Source organism: Danio rerio, chromosome 5 (assembly GCF_052040795.2).
Source record: "Danio rerio strain M-AB ecotype USA chromosome 5, GRCz13ab, whole genome shotgun sequence".
In the NCBI taxonomy this organism is placed as follows: domain Eukaryota; kingdom Metazoa; phylum Chordata; class Actinopteri; order Cypriniformes; family Danionidae; genus Danio; species Danio rerio.
The window spans coordinates 72,066,087-72,088,062 of record NC_141025.1 but is presented as its reverse complement, the minus strand read 5'-3'; the positions used below and the strand labels follow the sequence as shown (position 1 = coordinate 72,088,062).

Sequence of the window (21,976 nt, the reverse complement as noted above, 5' to 3'; positions counted from 1 at the left end):
AAGCATTTTGACTCTTGAGACGCATCTAAAATTGTCTGAATGCGTTGGGTTAGATAAATAAATGATGCAGGAGATAATTTCACTTTGCACTTCAGATTCTCGTCAGATGTTCTGTCCAAACAAAGGCTCTCTGGAAATCCGGAGCATCCCTCTCCATATACCAGTCATTTGCATGCGACATGTATAAATGATTATTTACAATTATTTTTCCTAAAAATGTTGAGCTTTTGAACACTTTTATATTTCATACAGTATAAAATTTCTTTTAATATTTTTAGTAATGTTTTAGTGGTCTTTTAATATGTTTAGAGGTCTTTAAATTTTTTTGTAATATTTTTAGTGGTCTTTTAATATTTTTAGAGGTCTTTTAATATGTTTAGAGGTCTTTAAATATTTTTAGTAATATTTTTAGTGGTCTTTTAATATTTTGGTAATATTTTTAAGTGGTCTACTATTATTTAAGTAATTTTAGTGGTCTTCTAATATTTTTAGTAATTTTGTGGTCTTTTAATATTTTTGGTAATATTTTAGTGGTCTATTATTGTTTAAGTATTTTTTGTGGTCTTTTAATATTTTTAGTAATATTTTAGTGGTCTATTATTATTTAAGTAATTTTTGTGGTCTTTTAATATTTTTAGTAATATTTTCGGGGTCTTTAAATTTTTTATAACATTGTAGTGGTCTTTTAATATTTTTAGTAATAGTTTGTGGTCTTTTAATATTTTAGTAATATTTTTAGTGGTCTTTTAATATTTTTAGTAATATTTTAGGGGTCTTTTACATTTTTAAAGTTATTTTTGTGGTATTTTTTATATTTTTAGTAATATTTTAGTGGTCTATTATTATTTAAGTTATTTTTGTGGTCTTTTAATATTTTTAGTAATATTTTTAGTGGTCTTTTAACATTTTAGTAATATTTTTAGTGGTCTTTTCATATTTATTAGTATTTTTTGTAGTCTTTTAATATGTTTAGTAATATTTTAGTGTTATTTTAAAATATTTTTTGTAATATTTTAGGGGTCTATTAATATTTTTAGTAACTTTTTGTGGTCTTTTAATATTTTTTTGTAATTTTATTACAGAATTAAATTAAATTAAATTAAATTAAATTAAATTAAATTAAATTAAATTAAATTAAAATTAAATTATCTCCCCACACCAACACGGGGAAACACGCAAACTCCACACAGAAATGCCAACTGACCTAGCCAAGTCTCAAACCTGCGACCTTCTTGCTGTGAAGTGATTGTGCTACCCACTGCACAACCAAGCTGCCTGAGAGTGAAATAAAATAAAATAAAATAAAATAAACAATAAACTAAAAATACTAAAATAAAAAACACTAAAATAAAATAAAAAACAACAAAATAAAATAAAAACAATTAAAATAAAAACCACCACCAAAAAAAAGAACAAAATAAAAAAAGAATAAAATAAAATAAAACAACAAAATAGAATAAAAACAATAAAAACAATTAAAAATAAAAAACAATAAAATAAAATAAAAATAATAAAATGAAAATCAACAAAATAAAATAAAAAACAACAAAATAAAACAAAACCAATAAAATAAAATAAAAGACAACAAAATAAATAATAAAAAAACAATAAAATTGAAATAAATAGAATAAAAATAAAATTAAAAACAAGAAAACAAAAACAAGAAAAAAAACATGAAAAAAATTTTTTTTTAATCAAATTGAAATGTTTACAGTAAATTTTTTTGGTCCCTCTTAAATTTGTAAACATCATACTGACCCAAAACTTTTGATTGTACATCATGGTATAATTACATTTTCCACATTTTCCCTTATCAAATTTCTCAATGCTCTTAAGCATAATAAGCACTAAAGTCCCCAATCAAACAGTCAGAAGTGGTTTACTGTCCATCTTGTTCGTCTCTTTAGTAAGTGATCTGCCGCTGCATATGTAAAGCGTGTTGCGAGGGCAGGCAGATTCAGGCATGCAGTGAATGAATGAAAAAAGGGGGCTGCATTCCTGGACTGGGGCTTATAGTCGACTGAGTAATGAGAGTGTGTATGTGCTGAGAGTGTGTGTGTGTGTGTGTGCGAATATAAGGGAGTGCAGCGCAACAACCAACCTCACAGCTAATTAGTTCAACCCTTGACAAAAGGTGGGCCAGTCTGTGAAAAAAGCCCCCGTGGCTCCACAAACTGCACTGGAGGACAGAAAAGAAGAGGGCTAATAGGGAGACCCTCCTCGTGTTCACTCTTTCTGGAGCTTAAAGCGATGTTTTGAGCTCCTCCAGAGCATGTGAGAGCTGGACCAGGAGGACTGCGGGTTAGAGATCATGTCTGGAGCAGATTCTGATGATGACAGAGCCTTTAAGGACCGTGAGTTGGATTTATTTTTTGTTTTATACTTATTTTGGGTCTTGTGATCTTATGCTTCGTGTTCATAAAAAGGCAAAACAGCATCTCGTAAAGGTGTAGACTAAAGAATTTAAACAAATGTTTACTCTGGTTTCAACATTATTTTTAAAGTTATACAAAGTTTAACTTAATATTTTGAGTCTGTTGGATTGAGTTGAGGTGACTTGAAAAGTTCATTAAAAAAACTGAAGGCAGCATTATGTTTTGTTTACAGTGTAATTAGTAATAAAGGAACTGTAGTTATACACTAAAAAGTAAAGTAGTGGATTACATTTCATTCATAATTTAATTATAATGTACTTGCCTAAAAAAATAAAGCAATAATAATAAAAAAAGTATTCATGTTGCACTTTTTAAGTACATTGGGGGTAAAATCTCTAATAAAATAAAATAAAATAAAATAAAATAAAATAAAATAAAATAAAATAAAATAAAAAATACAAAAATAAATAAAATATAAAACAATAACATAAAATAAAAAACAATAAAATAAAAACAATAACAAAATAAAAAACAAATAAAGTAAAAAACAATAAAATAAAAAACAATAAAATAAAATAAAAAACAATAAAATAAAATAAAACAAAAAACAATGACAAAATTAAAAAAAAACAATAAAATAAAATAAAACAATATAATACAATAAAATAAAAAACAATAAAATAAAATAAAACAATAAAATAAAATAGAAAGTAAACAAAATAAAAATATTAAAAAAGACTAAATAGACTGAAAAAAATTAAACAAATGTTTACTTATTTTAATGTTACTCAGGTTTAAAAATTTTTTTAAGTTATACAAAGTTTATCTTGATATTTTAGTTTTTATGTTTCTTTTCAAAATTTGTTTAATTAGTAACAAAGTAATTGTAATCCTTCACTAAAAAGTAAAGCAGTGGATTACATTTCACTTGGAGATCATTTAATAACAATGTACTTGCCTAAAACACTCTATATAAAATTCTGCATGGTCCATATTTTCCTCAAATTGATCATCCTGTTGACATACAGTTGAAGTCAAAATGATTAACCCTCCTGTGAATTTGTTTTCTTTCTCAAATATTTTCCAAATGGTGTTTAACAGAGCAAGGGCATTTTCACAGTAATATTTTTTTCTTCTGGACAAAGTCTTATTTGTTTTATTTAGGCTAAAATAATTTTGAAGTCAATATTTTCAGCCCCTCTTAAGCAACATTATTTTCAATTGTCAACAGAACATTTACATTTACATTTAGTCATTTAGTAGACGCTTTTATCCAAAGTGACTTACAAATGAGGACAAGGAAGCAATTTACACAACTATAAAAGCAACAATGAATAAGTGCTGTAGGCAAGTTTCAGGTATGCAAGGAAAGTGTAAGAAGCAAAACATTAGTAATTTATTTATTTATTTATTTTTAATGTAGTTAGTGGAGGGGTCAGAGAGGGAATTGCAGATTAGTAAGGAAAGTGGTGACTAAATAGTTTTAAGTCGTTTTTGAAGACAGTGAGTGACTCTGCCATTCTGATGCAGTTAGGGAGTTCATTCCACCAACTGGGCAGATTGAGCGCGAGAGTTCGAGACAGTGATTTCTTCCCTCTTTGGGACAGAACCACGAGGCGACGTTCATTCCCAGAACGCAAGTTTCTGGAGGGCACATAAATCTGTAGAAGTGAGAGCAGATAAGAAGGGGCGCAGCCAGAAATTGCGTTGTAAGCAAACATCAGAGCTTTGAATTTGATGCGAGTAGCAACTGGCAGCCAGTGCAAACGGATGAGTAGCAGACAAACCATCGTTATACAATAACTTGTCTAATTATCCTAACTTGCCTAATTAACCTAGTTATGCCTTTAAATGTCACTTTAAGCTGAATATAGCATCTTGAAAATTATTTAATAAAATATTATTTTATTATTATTTTATTAATATTACTGTCATCTTGGCAAAGATAAAACAATCAGTTATTAGAAATGAGATCTTAAAATTTATATATTTATAAAAAAAACATTTCTGTTAAACAGAAATTCTGGAAAAATATAATAATTGCTAATAATTCAGGAGGGCTATTAAATCTGACTTAAACTGTACAGTCAAAAATGACCCTAAACAATGTTTTTTCATCTTGAAACTTGGCAAAACCTAGACATTCACAGGGTTTCTGATGAATATTGAGGTTGTTTCGTCATGCAAAATAGACTGAAACTAAATATATCTGCTTAATGTTAGAGGTTTAGTGTAGGTTTGTCATTTTTGACGTACAAATGTATACAAAATTATAAGACAAGAGCGTTAAAACAACAGTCTGAGAGACAGTTTAACACTTAAACTGAATCATGGGTGCTGATCACACACCAGCAGACAAGACCGAGACACCCACGTACTGTGTGTCGAACCGTGCAAACACAGACATGGGCAGATCTCGCAGCAGCTGACTCTCTCAAACAAACAAAAAAGTTGCTGTAAAAGCAAGCCTGTTCTCCCACATACATGCTCGTTTTACAAAAATATACCGTCGGTTCCCCTTCCCAATATTATTGCTGACCTCTTTAGAGGGGTGTGTGTGTTTTGTATGCCATGCCAGAGATGATTAAAGCAAGACTGCACAAACATCGCACTTATAGTGAGGGTGTGAAATGCTGAAAATCGCAGCACAGCTCCCTGAAGTGCGACATCTGTCCACCTCACAGAGCTCACACAGGCACCTGTTTGTTTTGCTACGTGAATGTTTCCATGTGCTGATGCTGCCGGACGGTCAATGTAACTTCAGTGTAAATGGAAAGACAGACATGGAGATAAACAACTCTGTTTTAACAGCAGCGTGTTTAAAGGGCCAGCGTAATTATGTAGGGAATGACTAAGAAAATAAGTTACAAAAAGCAAGCCTGAAATTATGAATGGTATTTATATTGGCTTCCCTTCATGATTGTGAAGATAGCAACGATTAAAAAGGGTACTGAAAAGATCGTAACCCTAATAAGCCACTTGTGCATAGACCATTTTGAGGAATGGAAACAATAACATTAATGTATTTCCTGCATTTTCTAGCTTCCTAGAATCCAAAAAGGTCCATATATTAATTAATAATGATATGATAGCGGTTTTAACATTAAAATATGATTAATTTGCCTCCTGTTGCAGTTACGAAATAGTTTCACAACAAGCAGGAAATGTTCATATGCCAGTAGCTACGTTTCCATCCACCTATTATGCTCATTTTGCATATGTGCATAAAAAAAACTAAAAGTTGGTTGATGGAAATGCCAAAGTGCGCATAAATTTTGAACAACCCAGGCTCATTCTAAAAAACGTAGTCCTGCGGACGTTTCTGGAGACCGTTAATTACGTAGCCGGAGGTACGTATGGCTGCATTTCATTTTTGAAGCGGACGCTACGGGGCGGTGTGACGGCGTTCCCTTTTGCGCTTGCCGGGTGAACGCTTACCTCCGTGTGGAGGGCTTACCCGCCGCAACCAGTTTGTCTGGTTAGCTTGTTGTGTACGTCGGCGGACTTGAGACGCAGAGAGGAGCTGACCACGAGGATGACGACCGGATTCGGGTCCGGGGAAGAGCGGTTTCAGAAATCAGGTAAGACAAAAACTGAATCAAAAAAAAGTGAACAAATTCATAACAGGTAGAGAATTTGTTAAAATCCGAAAACGTGGAAAAATCAGACGAGGGCTTTTCTTTTTCTGGAGTAAGCGGGCAGGCGGGTCAATCGTTAAAACAGCTTAAGTTTTACAGAAGGAGGAGGAGGGTGGGTCGGCCGATTGGCCGGTCGCCCAGTCAATCATTCAGCCAGTCGGACGGAGGGTCGTTCGACAGCAGCCTCCTGTGGGTTTATGCGAGAATGGCGAGAGACGCTCGAGAAGCGAAAAAGCACGCACAGCAGCCTCTTCCGAATTCGCAAAAACAAAAACTGCACAAATGCATACCTCCCAGGACGTATTTTGTGGTCTCCAGAAATGCCCACGGGACTATGTTCTCAGAATGAGCCTGGGTTGATTTTGAAATGCGCATAAAAAACTTATTCGCATAACTGAGTTTGATACACTTATGATGCGCATAAACCGCGACGGAAACGCTTTTACCAAACAAATTCCAGTATGTGCATTAAAAGAGGTTATGTGATTGTGTTATAAGAGATTGTGATGATAAAAATGTGTGAATAGACAAACCAGCAGGCTAAGTAACGCATTGTAAAAAATCTAAAATGCTGTGTGAGTCATTCTAAAACGCCGTAACCATTTCAGTATTAGTGTTATTATATTATTAATTACCTCCAGAATCAAGAGTGTCTGTGCTCCGCGTCTCATGCCTTCAATCGCCAGCACGCGTTCACTGAATCTTTTCTTAAATGAAGAAAAGATTCACGCAGCTTCTCTTATCGTTGCAAATTTTTATTCATTTTATCTAATGGAACAAATGTCTACATCATTTTTAAGATAGCTATTATGTCCTTTAAAGGGGACCTATTTTGGAAAAAAACACTATTATAAGGGGTTTTAACAGAGTGGTGTGGCAACAGTGTGTGAATATAACCAGCTTCTAATGGTAAAAATGTATTAATTATTTTTTTTATAACCAAACTTGATAAAAACTGTCTGCAGAAACACTTTGATTGACATTCTCCATTTTTACATGTCATCAGAGGGGGAAAACCCCACCCATTAGTGACCATCTTTCCCTCATTAGCATAAACAGCCCTGAGTGAGAAGCAGTCGTCCGCCATTAGAGTTTTCATGTATCATAAGATAATGCCAAGTTTTAGGATGAATTAAAATGGCACAATTTGGATCAAAGCCTAAAATTTTACTCTACCCCAATTCCCAAAACCTAAATACTGATTATGTATATTGAGATGTGCAGGAAAATTATAATTTTAGTAACATAAAAACTATTTAAAGTTTATTTTGGGTTAACAGTTTGACTTCTTTCTACAAATCCTTTAAAAATATATTCAGAGGGGAAAAAACAAGAAATTAGGAAACAGTGTTTTGCAATCCATGACAAATTATTTCTGAATATATTTAGCCTCTTTAAAAGATCTAATATTTTCTTCATGCTTGAATTTTACTTTGTCTAGCCAATGAACATTTTTTTGTCCAGATTGTGTTTTTGACCATAAATGAAGCCGGGAAGTATTTTATTTCAGTGTAAAAATGCAGAATAATGAAGCATATCCACTATAACATTCACTTGAATTTGCGTGATTATGAGTAACATGTCAGCTGACTTAGATCTGTGTAACAGAGCCATTGATTAATGTAAAACGGTACCTTTCATTTCAAGAGTTTGGCAGTAACACGGTCAGAACTGGGTTTGTTTGATGAACAAGCACAATTTCAATAAACACGGCAGTCAAAAACCTCTTATGTGACTACTCGGACTTGTTATAAACAGAGGCAACTCTTAGCTTATTAGCGATCTGTGAGGTAAAAACTCAATATTAACACAAAAGATATTATTAAAATACACATTATACAAAAGTCATCACAAAGCATTGAAAAAGGTTTAAAAATTGCACTCAAAAATTAATTTTGCTTCTTGTTCAAACAACTTATTTAAAATAAATAAGTTTTGTAAAAACAGTTAATTCAACTTAATGTTTAGATTTGTGTTAAGACAACAACAAGGAATTGAATATGGAACGGAAGCCAGCATTTTTACAGCGTGTTTCTTTGAAAATGAAAACCTATAATTTTCTTACCCTGTCATTTAAGGCCTGTATTTTTATTTATGATTTTTTTCTTTTATATTTGACGAAAGTTTGAACGGGGAGACTGTAAAAAGATTGCCTGAATTGAAGTAATTCCGTATCAGTATTACCCCTTGTGTTATGTTCGGGACCTTTTCATCCACTAGGAGGCACTGTTAAGTCTTAATTTGGCCACAACTTTCTCTGTGTTTCAGCAATGGAACTATTTTTTTTTTGTGTCAAATCCTATTTTTAGACATATTTTGGGAAATGTTTTAATTTTGTATTGTTTTATTGCTTTGGTTTGCTATTTACTTAAATATACAGTATATTAAATTATTTTACTTTGCCAGACAATGGGTCTTCTTTAGATAACAACATGTATAATATTGACCTAAAATGATAATGAAGTATTGATTTCTGCTGAGACATTTGGCCAATAGGGTCAGAATATGTCATAAACAATATTCATTCATTTCATTTAATTTCATTAGTTTATGTACTTTTAAAGTGCACATAAACACAACAACAGTTAACTACTGCATGTGCAACGGGCAAAAAAAAAAAAAAAAAAAAAAAAAGTATTTATCATGACTTAAAAGCAAGAGTAAGAAATGTGAAAGCATGGATCCATTCAGCCTTGAATGTCAGAGACTTCACTAACCAAAAATGTCCTCCACAGTCACCAGATCTCAATCCAAAAGAATTAATATATATAAACAGGAGATTCTTTTCATGTATGCGCAAATCAGCAGCAGCTATGTGATGTCAATATAAACCAAAATCTCTGAAAATAGTTTTTAGCACCTTGTTGAATCCTTTCCTCAATAAATTAAAGCTATATTAAAGGCAAACAGGATATTAGCAAGGTTGACCAAATAAAGTGGCTGACGAGTATGTATTTAAAGCATAGTTCACCCACAATATTTACTTATTTTTTTCTCAGCCTAAAGTGGTTCCAAACCTTTATGAGTTTCTTTACTCTGTTGAAGACTAAAGAAGCTAAAAACCTGTAACCATTGGCTTCCATAGTAGGGAAAATAAATACTAGTGGTTACAGGTTTCCAGCATTCAAACAGGTTTGGAACAAGGGTTAGTAAATGATGCAGCATTTTCAGTGAACTAGCCCTTTAAAATGATCTTTTCTTGCTTCTAGTGAATGTCGTGGGAATGCTTCACAAGTTCTGGGAGCAGAAACAAGCAGCAGGCGTGATGATGGAGATAGAGAATCTGGTAGTGTATGAGTCCATTCCTTCACCCAGTCCTCCATTCATATGCTACGTCACATTACCAGGTGGCAGCTGCTTCGGCAATTTCAAGGTAAGTGAACTGAATTAAAAGTGCCGTTATACTTTTATTTGTCATATTATATGAGATACATTTACACACTCTTTTAAATTTTTCAGAAGGTAGCTTTTCAGACTTTTTCTTACATTGAAGTAGGTGTTTAGCTAAAACCACACTGAAATAAATTATTCAAAGATGATTCCTTGAATTTACTAAAATATTTTAAGTTAAGTGGTTGTAATAAATTTGTAAATCGTAATACCCTCGATCTCGGGGCTCCCTCCAGTAAGAAGGGCGAGAGGGGAGTTCGAGCTCAGGTAGGTCTCAAGAACTCCCCTGCTGTCGTTTGAAAAGTGTAAACTTGGTTGATAATTTGGTTTTGGCTATGTTGTATGTTTTTGGACAGCGGGAGGAAACCCATGACCACACGGTGAGAGCTGAAACTCTGCACAGAAACACTGACCGGCCCAATAGGTGGTTGGACCGGCTGTGTTCTTGCTGTGAGGCAACAGTGCTAGCCACTGGGCCACCGTGTCACCCTATCAGAAAAAGGTGGAGAGTAGGGGGGAAGGGGGGAAACTTCCCACATAGCAAAATTTCTCTGGCCCAGCTCTGGCCCACACAATCAGGTTTTGCTTGGCCCACATGCCGCAGTGAATTACGGTACATGACTGGACCAAATCTGGCTTCCAGACAAGGGCCAAACACAGACCATATCTGGGCCAAGTCTCAGCCAAGTTAATAACTCATAACTGGGCCTGAACTGGGCCAGATAGGTTGGTGTGTCACGATTGCAATGAAATTGATAAACGCATGGAGTGATGCGCTTTAGGCACACTATGGGCACGCTTTTTCTCAAAGTGACCTGATTGGTAGAATTTTTTTTCTTTACTCAAAAATGATTTTAGTGTATTTTAAATGTGGGTCAAGACTGGCCAAACTCACATGGCCCACTTATCAAATTTTTAAATCTGGGTCAAACACTACGTTTTACATCTGGCCCAAATCTTGTGTGCCGCCTTAAAAACGGTGCCACCTCTGCCAAACCCGGGCCATGTTTGGCCCACATGCTGTATGCCAGTGCCGGATGAATGCCTGCTGTGCCAGCTTTTTGCCAAATCTGGGCCAGAATTCTTTGCTACTAGGGTTCAACATGAAAATAAGTGGAGTGAAAAACTCTGGTTATTTATAATGCTTCCGTAATCATCTAATAGAGCAGATTACAGAGCTAATGAGGTGCCAGCCGTGTTGATCATAAACACGTGATCCTCTCGAAATTAGTTGACAAATAAACAACACAAAGTAAAGCAATAAAGGTATCAAGAACTTTTTCTGAAGTCATCCAGTCTGAAACAGGCTGAAAGTTATGTCATTGTGCACTGATAAGCTTCTTTTAACCACATCATTTTGTAGGGAACGTTTCCTTTGAAGCACAATCAGAGTGTTTGTGTAATCTGGAATAAAGACAACACCCTGAAGAATGCTCAATCAGTAGAGATGCTCATATTTCAGCATTTCTTGATGATGATGAATTGAAAGCCTCTCTGTGTCTGACAGCACTGTTACAGTAAAGCCGAGGCCAGACGTGACGCAGCTCGTGTCGCTCTGATGAACTCCACGTTTAATGAGCTGCCCTGCCGCCGGATCACTCCTGAGTTCATTTCACACAGCGTCAAAGAGGCCGTCAGCACTACCAGCGTGAGTTTCATTGCTAACAACTGACGTTACAAGATGTTAACTAACAACTGATGTACAAGATGTTATAGCACTTTTTATTTGGTGAATGTGTTATTAAAGGGGTTATAACTACTCGCCGGTTATTAAAACAGTCCACGCTTCCAAATACTGCTGTCCATATGGATTTTCTTTATTGAACACCGTGAAAACTAAAAGATAAACAAATAAACAAACCAAATGTTTTACAAAACACAATCAAAAGGACATCAAAATAAACAAATAATATATAAAACTATTTCAGTTTACCGTGTTGGCCTGATAACCAGCTGTAGAATAAGCAAACGCACTTAACAGGTGCTTGCATTGAGATCTCACTATCCTCTGGCATACAAACTCTCGCAGGTTAAATCAATCAATGAGAATCATGTGACTTCACGCTCAAGCCAACCAGAAACAAAGAAATTAGTAACATAAACGAATACACATTCAAATAATGAAATACAAAACAATAAACAAAATTACAAGCTGACCAATCAGCGTCAGCTACAGGGGTGGTTCACATAAAAATGAAAGTTCCTCAACATTTACTCACACTAGAGATTCTAAACTTTTATGAATTTCTTTCCTTTGTTGAACACAAAGGAAGATATACACTACCTGACAAAAGTCTTGTCGCCTATTTAAGTTTTAGGAGCAACACATGATAATTTGACTTCTAGTTGATCACTTGGTATCAGAAGTGGCTTATATGAAAGGAAAAGTTTTTTTTTGTTGCTGTTTGGGGTCGAATGATAGTTACATCATCATTAACCTGCAGGCTGCACTCTGCTCATGGGGCTGCTAGAAAATAAATAAAAAGAGCGGAGCTGTGGCAAAATAATGAATAAAAAGAGTGAAGCTATGGTCAAATAAATAAATAAATGAAAAAAGTGCGACTACTGAGAGTGCAAGCAGCTAGGGACACCAACCCTTGCGGCCAAAAAACAGACCGGCCCACTAGGAATTCTCTCGGTCCTCCCGAAGAGCCAGTCCGGGCCTGCATACATCTCCAAAATTTGATAGGTTGACAAATATAAATTTGTTTTTAATAAAACAAATATAAAAATGCATAAAATAAATAATACTATTACTAATAATAACATTATACACATGCAAATTGTCACGAATAAACTGAAAAAAGTCTCCCGAGATGAGGCATGAAGTCAGTGGTTTTTATATTTATGTAGAAAATAATAATTTCTGTAATATTTTAATCCTTTAATTCTTTTTTATATTTATTGCTGTACATCCTGTGTGTATTAAGAGATGTGTATGCGTTTAATGCGCACAACTAAGCTGCGCACTCTGAGCTGGACTTTAGACCTGCTTTCAGCTAGTCTATTGCACAGTCTATCGTAGTTCGTCAAAATAGCAACGCGCCCAGGGCCGGCGCGTCCATAGAGGCGACCTAGGCGGCCGCCTAGGGCGGCAGTATAGAGAGGGCGGCATCCGCGATACCTCCCTTACCACCTGCGTCCTCAGTTATGTCCACGGCACCTCCCTCACCACCCACGTCCTCAGATATATTCGCGCATAGACGCAAGAATAGAGAGGGCGGCGTCAGCGACACCTCCATCAGCACTCGCGTGTCCTCAGTTATATCCGCGCATAGGGCGGCAGAATAGAGAGCGCGGTGTCCGCGACACCTACCTCCCTCCCTCAGCAACCACGCATTGTCAGTTATATCCGCGCATAGGGCGGCAGAATAGAGGTCCGCAACACCTCACTTCATTTTCATAACCGGTCACTTTCATTTTCACATTGGGGTTGAGGGCAGTGTGATCGTCCTCTGCCTAGAGCAGCAGTTCAGCTTGCTCCGGCCGTGAACGCGCCAACAATGCGCTGTAACACACCTCCTTTATAGACCGGCACACCCATGAGTCCACAAAGTGGTGCAAATGGATTTGCTATTTAAACAACATGGCACAAAATGGGAAATTTGGGGTTGCGCTGGTCTGAAAATAGCAACAAATCGCGCCAAACATGTCTTGCGCCTTATTGCGCTAGGTGTATGATAGGGCCCTTTGTGTTTTTTTTAAACTGTGGGTAAATTCATAGCAGGTGAACATAACTCAGGTGTGTGTTTACCACCAGTCTATAATGCTGAAGGGTTAACAATATCAAGTGTAGGCCCATTTGTACTGTATTAACAGCTCTACCTCTTCTCTGTCTATAGAAAGGGTGTAGCTTGGAAATACAGAGGGCCACCCACAGTAGTTATAGATCCTTGTCCTTGCATGGGTTCCCAAATGCTCCACCTCTTTCCATATAATGAAGAGCCAAGAAACAATTCCAATGATAAATTGGCTTTGATCCAAAATCAAAAAACCTTGTAAAGAAAGAAGTCGTGTCGCCCTCCCTCACCCTAAATCTGAATGTTGCTGCCAGGATTTTCACATTCTATTGGACTGTGTGTGTGTGTGTGTGTGTGTGTGTGGTCTCCCTTCACCCTCATGTCATTTATCCTCCGCAGTCTTGGCCTTTTCTCCTCCAACAATAAAGACAAGTTGCTCTGACTGAATAACAAAGCAAAGGGGTGTGTAATGAAAGCCAGACCTCCCTCTGTATTTTGTGTCCACCGGGGTTGAGTGATGACGCGTCTGTAAGTCATTGTGTCTCTCTGTTCACAGGGTAACATCGCAGACGCGTCTGACCCCAGTACCAGCATAGGAGCGTACTGCCTCATGCTGGAGCTCAACACTGGGAAAACCATGCTGGAATTTCAGGTTAGGGGAAGAATAATGTAACCCTGATGGAACCAGTCCAGCTGCTTTAGACTGGTTTAGTTTTGATGTAACTGGAAGCTGCTTGACCTTCTTAAACACACACTATGTATACTCATGACATCATTGTTTTCAATGACTCTCATTTTCCTGTGTTTACATGGTTGCTGCTAGAAGGGATGCAGCTGTGGCCAGAATTTAATGAGAATTGTTTATATAGTTTATTAAATTACCTGATAAATGAATTTTTTTAACAACTACTCCAACCCCAACCCTAAACCCAACCATCTCAGTAATGTAAAAGGAGAAATTATACAGATATTATTCATATTAATAATTAAATTACCCATTAAGTTGCATGTTATTAACATCTACTCCTACCCCAACCATCACAGTAGGGTAAAAAGAGTAATTATAGAGATGTTATTCATAATATTTATTAAATTATGAATTTAATAAGTTTCATTCATCACAGTAATGTAAAAAGTGTAATCATAGAGATATTATTCATATTATTTATTAGATAAGTCATTAAATTGTATTTTATTAACATCTACTCCTACATTAACCCAAACCCCACCATCACAGTGATGTAAAGTGTAATTATACAGATATTATTTATATTATTTATTAAATTAATCTTTAAATTGCATTTTATTAAAGTCTACTACAACCCCAACCATCACAGTAATGTAAAAAGTGTAATTATAGAGATATTATTTATTATATTACTTATTAAATTGTATTTTATTAACGTCTACTCCTACATTAACCCAAAACCCAACCATCACAGTTATCTAAAAAGAGTAATTATATAGATATTATTTATAATATTTATTTAATTACGCATTAAATTGTATTTTATTAACGTCTACTCTTACCCCAACCATTTCAGTAATGTAAAGAGTAATTATACAGATATTATTTATAATATTTATTTACTTACGCATTAAATTGTATTTTATTAACGTCTATTCCTACATTAACCCAAAACCCAACCATCACAGTAATGTAAAGTGTAATTATAGAGATATTATTCATATTAAATAAGTCATTAAATTGTATTTTATTAACATCTACTCCTACATTAAACCAAAACCCAACCATCACAGTAATGTAAAGTGTAATTATACAGATATTATTAATATTATTATTAAATTACCCATTAAATTGTATTTTATTAACATCTACTCCTACATTAACCCAAAACCCAACCATCACAGTTATCTAAAAAGAGTAATTATACAGATATTATTTATAATATTTATTTAATTACGCATTAAATTGTATTTTATTAATGTCTATTCCTACATTAACCCAAAACCCAACCATCACAGTAATGTAAAGTGTAATTATAGAGATATTATTCATATTATTTATTAAATTAATCTTTAAATTGCATTTTATTAAAGTCTACTTCAACGCCAACCATCACAGTAATGTAAAAAGTGTAATTATAGAGATATTATTTATTATATTACTTATTAAATTGTATTTTATTAACATCTACTTCTACATAAACCCAAACCCAACAATCACTGTAATGTAAAAAGAGTAATTATATAGATATTATTTATAATATTTATTTAATTATGCATTAAATTGTATTTTATTAACGTCTATTCCTACATTAACCCAAAACCCAACCATCACAGTATTTTAAAGTGTAATCATAGAGATATTATTCATATTATTTATTAAATTACCCAATAAATTGTATTTTATTAACGTCTACCCCTACCCCAACCATCATAGTAATATAAATAGAGTAATTATACAGATATTATTTATAATATTTATTAAATTACACATTAAATTGTATTTTATTAATGCATTTATTAACGTTATTTATTTTATTAAAGTTTGTGTTAATTTATATCAACACAAACTTTTTAGGCTTTCAAATCCCGATATTAATTATAATATGATTTATTTTTAAAGGAAATAATGACAGTGTTTCAACTGCTGCACTGGAACGGTACTCTGAAGCCTTTTCGGGACATGAGATGCAGTCGTCAGGTAAGAAGCAGTTCTGAGTGCTTTTAGTGTGCAGGTTGCTACTTAGGCTGTCCATTCTGATCTGAATTAAACGTTAGTTAATGCAGGGCCAGCCGTGTTCAATCATAATCATGTGCTCCTCGAAATTACTTTATAAATAAACTTCACTTTGTTTCATTTAACCCTTGTGTATTGTTCAAATTGACTACCCTTGCATTATGACTGTTTTTGCCCCATTGACTTCCATTTTAATCAAATGGTTTGATTGCAAAGCCATGACAGCATATAATCATGCATTCTTGATAGTTGGTGGTTTTCCCTGTTGGGAAGAGGTAAAAATTGTACAATTTACTGTTGATCATCAGGTGGCAGCATTAAGCCTTTAGATAGGCCTGTGCAAAATTCTGGCTTTTAGTTTTATGGAATAAAACAGCAAATTAAAGTGTGTGTGTGTGTGTGTGTGTAACCCTGCTGGTCCTACGCCACCCAACCCGCTCCGACCTGGTATCGAACCGACGACCTTAAAGGGCCATGAAACCCCCTCGTTTCAGCAGGGTGTTTTCACACCTCTACTTTGGAAAAAGTCAGAAAAGTGGGCGTGTCCAGCTCTGTTTAGGGGGGAGTGTCGGAGGAAGAAAAGTGGGAGTAAAAATTATTAAATGGTGGACTTTAACTGCAGTTTGGCTCTTTCATTCAGGGAATTCATTCATGTCCCTCGCGACAAACTAAATATTTGATTCGAGGAACTGCTCTAAGCGTGTATTTTTCATGCAATGTTTGATACCGCACGGCGAATGAGAGAAAAAAACCCTCTGCATTTCCCGGAAACTTAGATGCACACGGGAGGTACTGTCAGAAAGCCGCATGTGTTATTCCGGTCACAAAATGCGGTGAAAACCCTACACGAGGTTAAAGTTTGGTTGTGGTGCTAACATGTTCACACTCGGTGCAATGATTAATTTAGTTCGATACGAACAAACTGAATAAACAAAGAGCACTGGTCGCTCACTTACCGAATCTGTAGAGACAGGACAATCACCAGCAACTAGTGCTGCGTCTTTATGAAGAGAAGACTACAAGCGAATCCGGATCTCAGCGTTTGCAGATGAGAACAGCTCTCAGGTAAACAATAATCCTCCTTGGACACGCAAGTTATTGTTGTCGAGCGTCGCGTACACTGTAATCCACATGTGAGTCTGAGCTCTCACAGAGAGAAAATGAAAACAAAACTTAACTGCAGCAAACTATAAAAGCAACACTTCAAGCTTGTTTAGCCAACACAACGTGGCGTCTCTGTCGTGTAAACACAGTAATGAATATTAATGAAGTTGCACAATAGAGTGCGCTGATTGGTTTGAACCAAGCCTTACTCATGCATTAATGCATCACACTGTAAGACGTAATGAGACACACTCTGGCACAGACGTCCAGTCTGCACGCTGGAATACAGGCTATTATGTCATGACCGTGACGCAGCTTCAAAAATTCGTTTCAAACCGGAAGTATGAATTTGCTTGAAATAACGCAAAAACAACCAATTTACACTTTTTAGTGAAATATAGGTGTCCTAATAGTGTTTTTAGCAGTGTGGGACACATATATGACTGTCAACAGCTCAAAAAATGTGTTTTGGTGTTTCGTGACCCTTTAAGCATGGGAGTCGGTGGCTCTATCAAGGAGGCTTTGCCTGCACACCACTTACTAGCTGGTCTCCGTTACACTCACGCCCCCCAAACCTTACTCCCATCCGGGTCACGGCACCACTGTAGCCACCACCAGTCCTACAACACCCAACCCGCTCTGAGCTGGGATCGAACAGGCGTCCTTCCGCATGGGGGTCAGTTGCCGTAACAAGGAGGCTAAAGGCCTCTAGAGTCTGCTGCTAAAGCACCTTTATAGGTCAGAGGAGTGAGGTGTACCTGCGCAACACTTACTAGCTGGCCTCCACTACATGTGCGTTACACTTATTAATACAATGACTATGTTTACTATGTTTTGAGAGCTGAGGTGTGAGCTGAGCTATGGTGGGAGGGCTTTGCAATCAAAATATGTTATTATAATGGAAGTCAATGGGGCAAAACATGTATTTTCATCTAAACATGTATCAAAATAAGATTTGCAACCAACAATCATTCTGTTTTAGAAAGCTCTAGACAAATTAAGCCTCAAAATCACCCCAGAGTGGATGAAAGCATCCCCAACAGCACAGAAGGGTTAACTATTGTTTACTTCTTTTCTGTGGCCAAGTGTTTGTTTTGATTTTCCTAATTTAGAAAATGTAAAAAAAAAAAAAAAAAACATAACTTATTGGTTGAATCAAGCCTCCTGCTTCATTGAAAGAACTCTCACACATGTTGTAACGGCGTTTCCCAGGAAGTGATCCAGTACTACTCTCAGCAGCGTCTGGACGAGCGCACGCGCAGCCACATGGCACTGGACTGGTTACAGAAAGAGCTTCAGTCACCCGGCCTGCTGTCCCAGGAGCTGCAGCTGGCTGTGAAGGAGCTCGGGGAGGCACGGAGAACCGGCAGGGAGCTCCGCTTCTACAAGGAGAAGAAAGAAATCCTCAGTTTAGCTCTCAGTCATGCTGACGCCGAGGACCTGGAGGAGGAAATGTCCTGGAGAGAAGCAACTGAGTTTGACTGTTTTGAGGAAAGGACGACCGATACGAATGAAAGCTGTCAGTTTCACTCTCAGGGCAGTGATGGAGAATCGCTGGAGTGAAATTTGTGAGAAATTATGTATATAATGTACATGCTGCACTTTTTCAAAATAGGCCTGCTTTTGATAAGTATTTCCTATGGTGTGAGTATAACTTTTTAGGACTCTTATTTTGTAATGTGCGCCATGCAGAAGTGCGCTCGTTTTTGCAACTGTTTTAAAAACTTCCGATTCAGTTTGCCTACGGGAGAAATGGCAGAAAATTACCAAACTACTTGCTCTGCAAACAAGTGTGTTCATGGCTGTACATAAAAAGTAGAATAACACATTAAGGAAAACTGATTGCAACATGAAGCAGCAGAACGAGACGTTTTTAATGTCTAAAAATCCATAGACGTGAATGAGACCGGAAGTTCCGAGCCAAAAAGATTGCAATGGCTGCGGCCGCTCTTGCACGTGAAGAGTAACCGTACGTTCACACCGAAAGCGGCGAGAGCGTCAAAGTAGCCGGAAGTCATTCATTTTCAATGAGAGCCAGCTGCGATAAGCGGCGAGGAGCAGCGCGGCGTGTCTTGTCCGGCGTGGGCATCGAGGAGAGTTGAAATCATGTCACCTCTATGGTAATGAGCTATGACGCGGTTCGGCGGCAAGCAATCAGAATGAAGACGTCCACCGCTTGATCGGAGTCAAAGAGCTTTGAATGACCAAGAGGCGACCCTCTAGTGTAATTTGGCAAACAGCCACTAGAGGGCGCGGCGGCCATTTTGGAATGAAAACTCCAATAGAACAACAGCATATTATAAGTCTGTAAAATAAACCATTAAAAGTGTTGATGATTGTGATAATAAGTGTTGTATTGTCATCTTCCAGGTTGTATCTCAGCTTTAATGCGCTAATTAAATAAATAAATAAAAAACAAAGCAGCTGCTTGCCATCGCGACATTAATGAGATCCAATGGACAGCCGATCACATTTACTCCAAACTGGCGGAATCCAGTGCTGTTGCTATGTGCTGCTCTTGCACGTTCTATTGAGTGTCGCCTCTTAGTCATTCTAAGCTCTTTGTCGGAGTTCAGAGAACACTGACCTGTGAACTTTGGTTCCGATCACAGTTGTTCCCAAGGTTTTGATGATTGCGGTCACCGGATTTCCAATTATGTCCAATGTTTTCTTACAGGAACATGCATTAAATAAGTTACTGGCGAGTTACTGATGTTCATTGATGTTATACAAATTTATCTTAAAAAAGCGGGAAACTCACGCGACGTGACAGTACAAAACAGTACTGCTGCTTTAGGATATTTTAGACATATGGACACAAATTGGATAAACAGAGCAAAGCCACACCACACGCAACTTGATCTTCCATTGTTAAATGAATTTGATGTGCGCAACATTTTTACGCTAGAAACATGTTTTATGCAGGAAGTAACTGACATGCTGCAACGGCTCCTTTAAATACGAGATCAATGTAGCAAGTTTTGACGCTCTCGCCGCCGGAGCTGAATGCAGACAGCGTTGTGGCCAGGGTGGCCAGAGCGACCTTGGACACTCTCGCCGCTTTTGGTGTTAACGTACGGTAAGGTTAATAAACCATACCTGCCCACACTCCAGTTTTTCCCGGCAGTCTCCCGTATTTCAGACCCATCTCCCGCCCATCTCCTGTATCGTTCTGTCTCCCGGTAAACTCCTGGAATCCCATATATATATGGGGATATATAAAATGTTATATTACATTTTATAATGAAACTAAGAAAAAATAATAAAGAAATAATTATTAACAAAATGCCAAGCTGGACCTGCCTTTGCCTTGATTTGCTCACTGAGAACTTCTGAACAGTGGTTTATCTGTTGAACAGTATGTTTAGTAAAAAAAAATGGATTCCTTCAGGCTTGTTTGAAACCTACAGGTAAGTGAGTTGAAGCAGGGTTGGAACTAACACACCTGTGATTTACAACATAATTCAAACATTATTTTATGTTTTTTGTAGTTTGACAATGAAGTCCTGAACAAACAAAATAAATTAGAAATGACAATGTGTATTAAAGGCATTAACCTCAGCGCTCCCCAAAATTGTTCCTCTCTTCTCAGATAGCATGGCGGGCAAAATCAAAGGTTACCATGGGCAAACTTTGGCCCGCGACCCCTAGTTTTGGCTTCTCTGATCTAAGGAATGAAAACTGTTACCTACTAGTTACTGAACAAATATTTACAGTTAAGACAAAACGCAATAGTTAATATCTTATTGACAATACCATTAAAAGTCAATGTTAAACATTTGAAATGTATTACTTACTGCAATAACCGAAAAAGTTATTAGCTAGTTCGAATTAACTAGCTTATCTAACATACTGTTGAGTCATGAGTGTAACTCAAAATACTGAAAGTTAAATTTACTCACGTGAAAAGAGTTTTGAACTCAGCGATGAAGGTAATGAGTTATTTACAGTAAAGTAAGTTCACAGTGCTCATATAGATTATTTTTTTTACTCAAATGGGTTGTATCAATCGGTTTCCTCAAGCAATTTGAGTTGCCTTAACTTATTGGGATTTACAGTACTTAGTTGGTTTGAGTTCTCTTCATTTATTGGGGTTTACTGTGCTCAAATTGCTTCGTTAATTCAAATGGATTAAGTTCACAGTACTCATTAAGACTAGTTTTTCAACTTAAATGGTTTGTTACAATCGGTTTCCTCAAATGGTTTGAGTTAGCTTAACTTTTTGGGTTTTACAGTGCAGTCTTCAATGAACAAGTTCTAATGAATAGGTATCTAATAAGTATTAACTTCTAGTTTAGGAACTAAGAAGTAGCCCACTATTTAATATGTAATGACGTGTAGGATACTAAATGAGTAACCTAAATAATAAGCACTGATATGTAATGAATAGTAGCCTATACTACTTAATGTAAACTATGCTAGTGCCTAAAATAAGTTACAGTGGCATGAAAAGATATTATATTGGATTAAATGTTAAATCTGCAAACAGTCATAGACGTTTGCTTTGTATTCTATTAGTGTGGCGTTAGAGGGCGCTGTCTATACACTCTTGTACTGAAACGCTGGTCCTAATTGAACAGGACAAAGCGCTAACAGCACTGTCGTTTTTCATTAGCCTATACTGAAACCGTGAGTGGCTCATTTTTTATTTCAAACAAAATCACACACCTAATCAGCTTCTGTTGAACAGTGGTAATTAAAATATGTCCTTTGTAGAAGCAATTGTGAATACATGTTTGATTAATTTGCAATGTTTTGAGTAAACTAGACGGTGATGGTTACTAAAATGTAGAGGGTATTTTGCCTTTTATTTCTCTGTGGTGCAGCTTTTGATCGGCGACTATTAATTGTGGAAGTTTTGATTATAGTATGACTTAATCAATAAATGGAAATGATGATAATATTTGCATTTGGCTTAGAAACCAGCGATTTTGTTTAGATAATGAGTAATGAAAATAAGGCTTTAAAACCAATCAAAGTTTGTATTAGACATAAATTAATATTCTATCTATCTATCTATCTATC

General features: G+C 36.1%; 1 protein-coding gene across 2 annotated transcripts; it reads left to right on the top strand.

Annotated features, from left to right (window-relative positions):
- Positions 1–2,101: 2,101 nt before the first annotated feature.
- On the top strand, positions 2,102–20,237 carry lix1 (limb and CNS expressed 1). 2 transcript variants are annotated; one of them, XM_087252085.1, is made up of 7 exons: positions 2,102–2,354; positions 9,223–9,386; positions 10,911–11,051; positions 13,543–13,605; positions 13,700–13,795; positions 15,734–15,811; positions 18,164–20,237. In XM_087252085.1, exons 5-7 carry the CDS (start codon positions 13,754–13,756, stop codon positions 18,512–18,514), a joined length of 471 nt encoding a protein of 156 aa, XP_087108211.1. In that variant the 5' UTR covers positions 2,102–2,354; positions 9,223–9,386; positions 10,911–11,051; positions 13,543–13,605; positions 13,700–13,753; the 3' UTR covers positions 18,515–20,237.
- Positions 20,238–21,976: the final 1,739 nt, after the last annotated feature.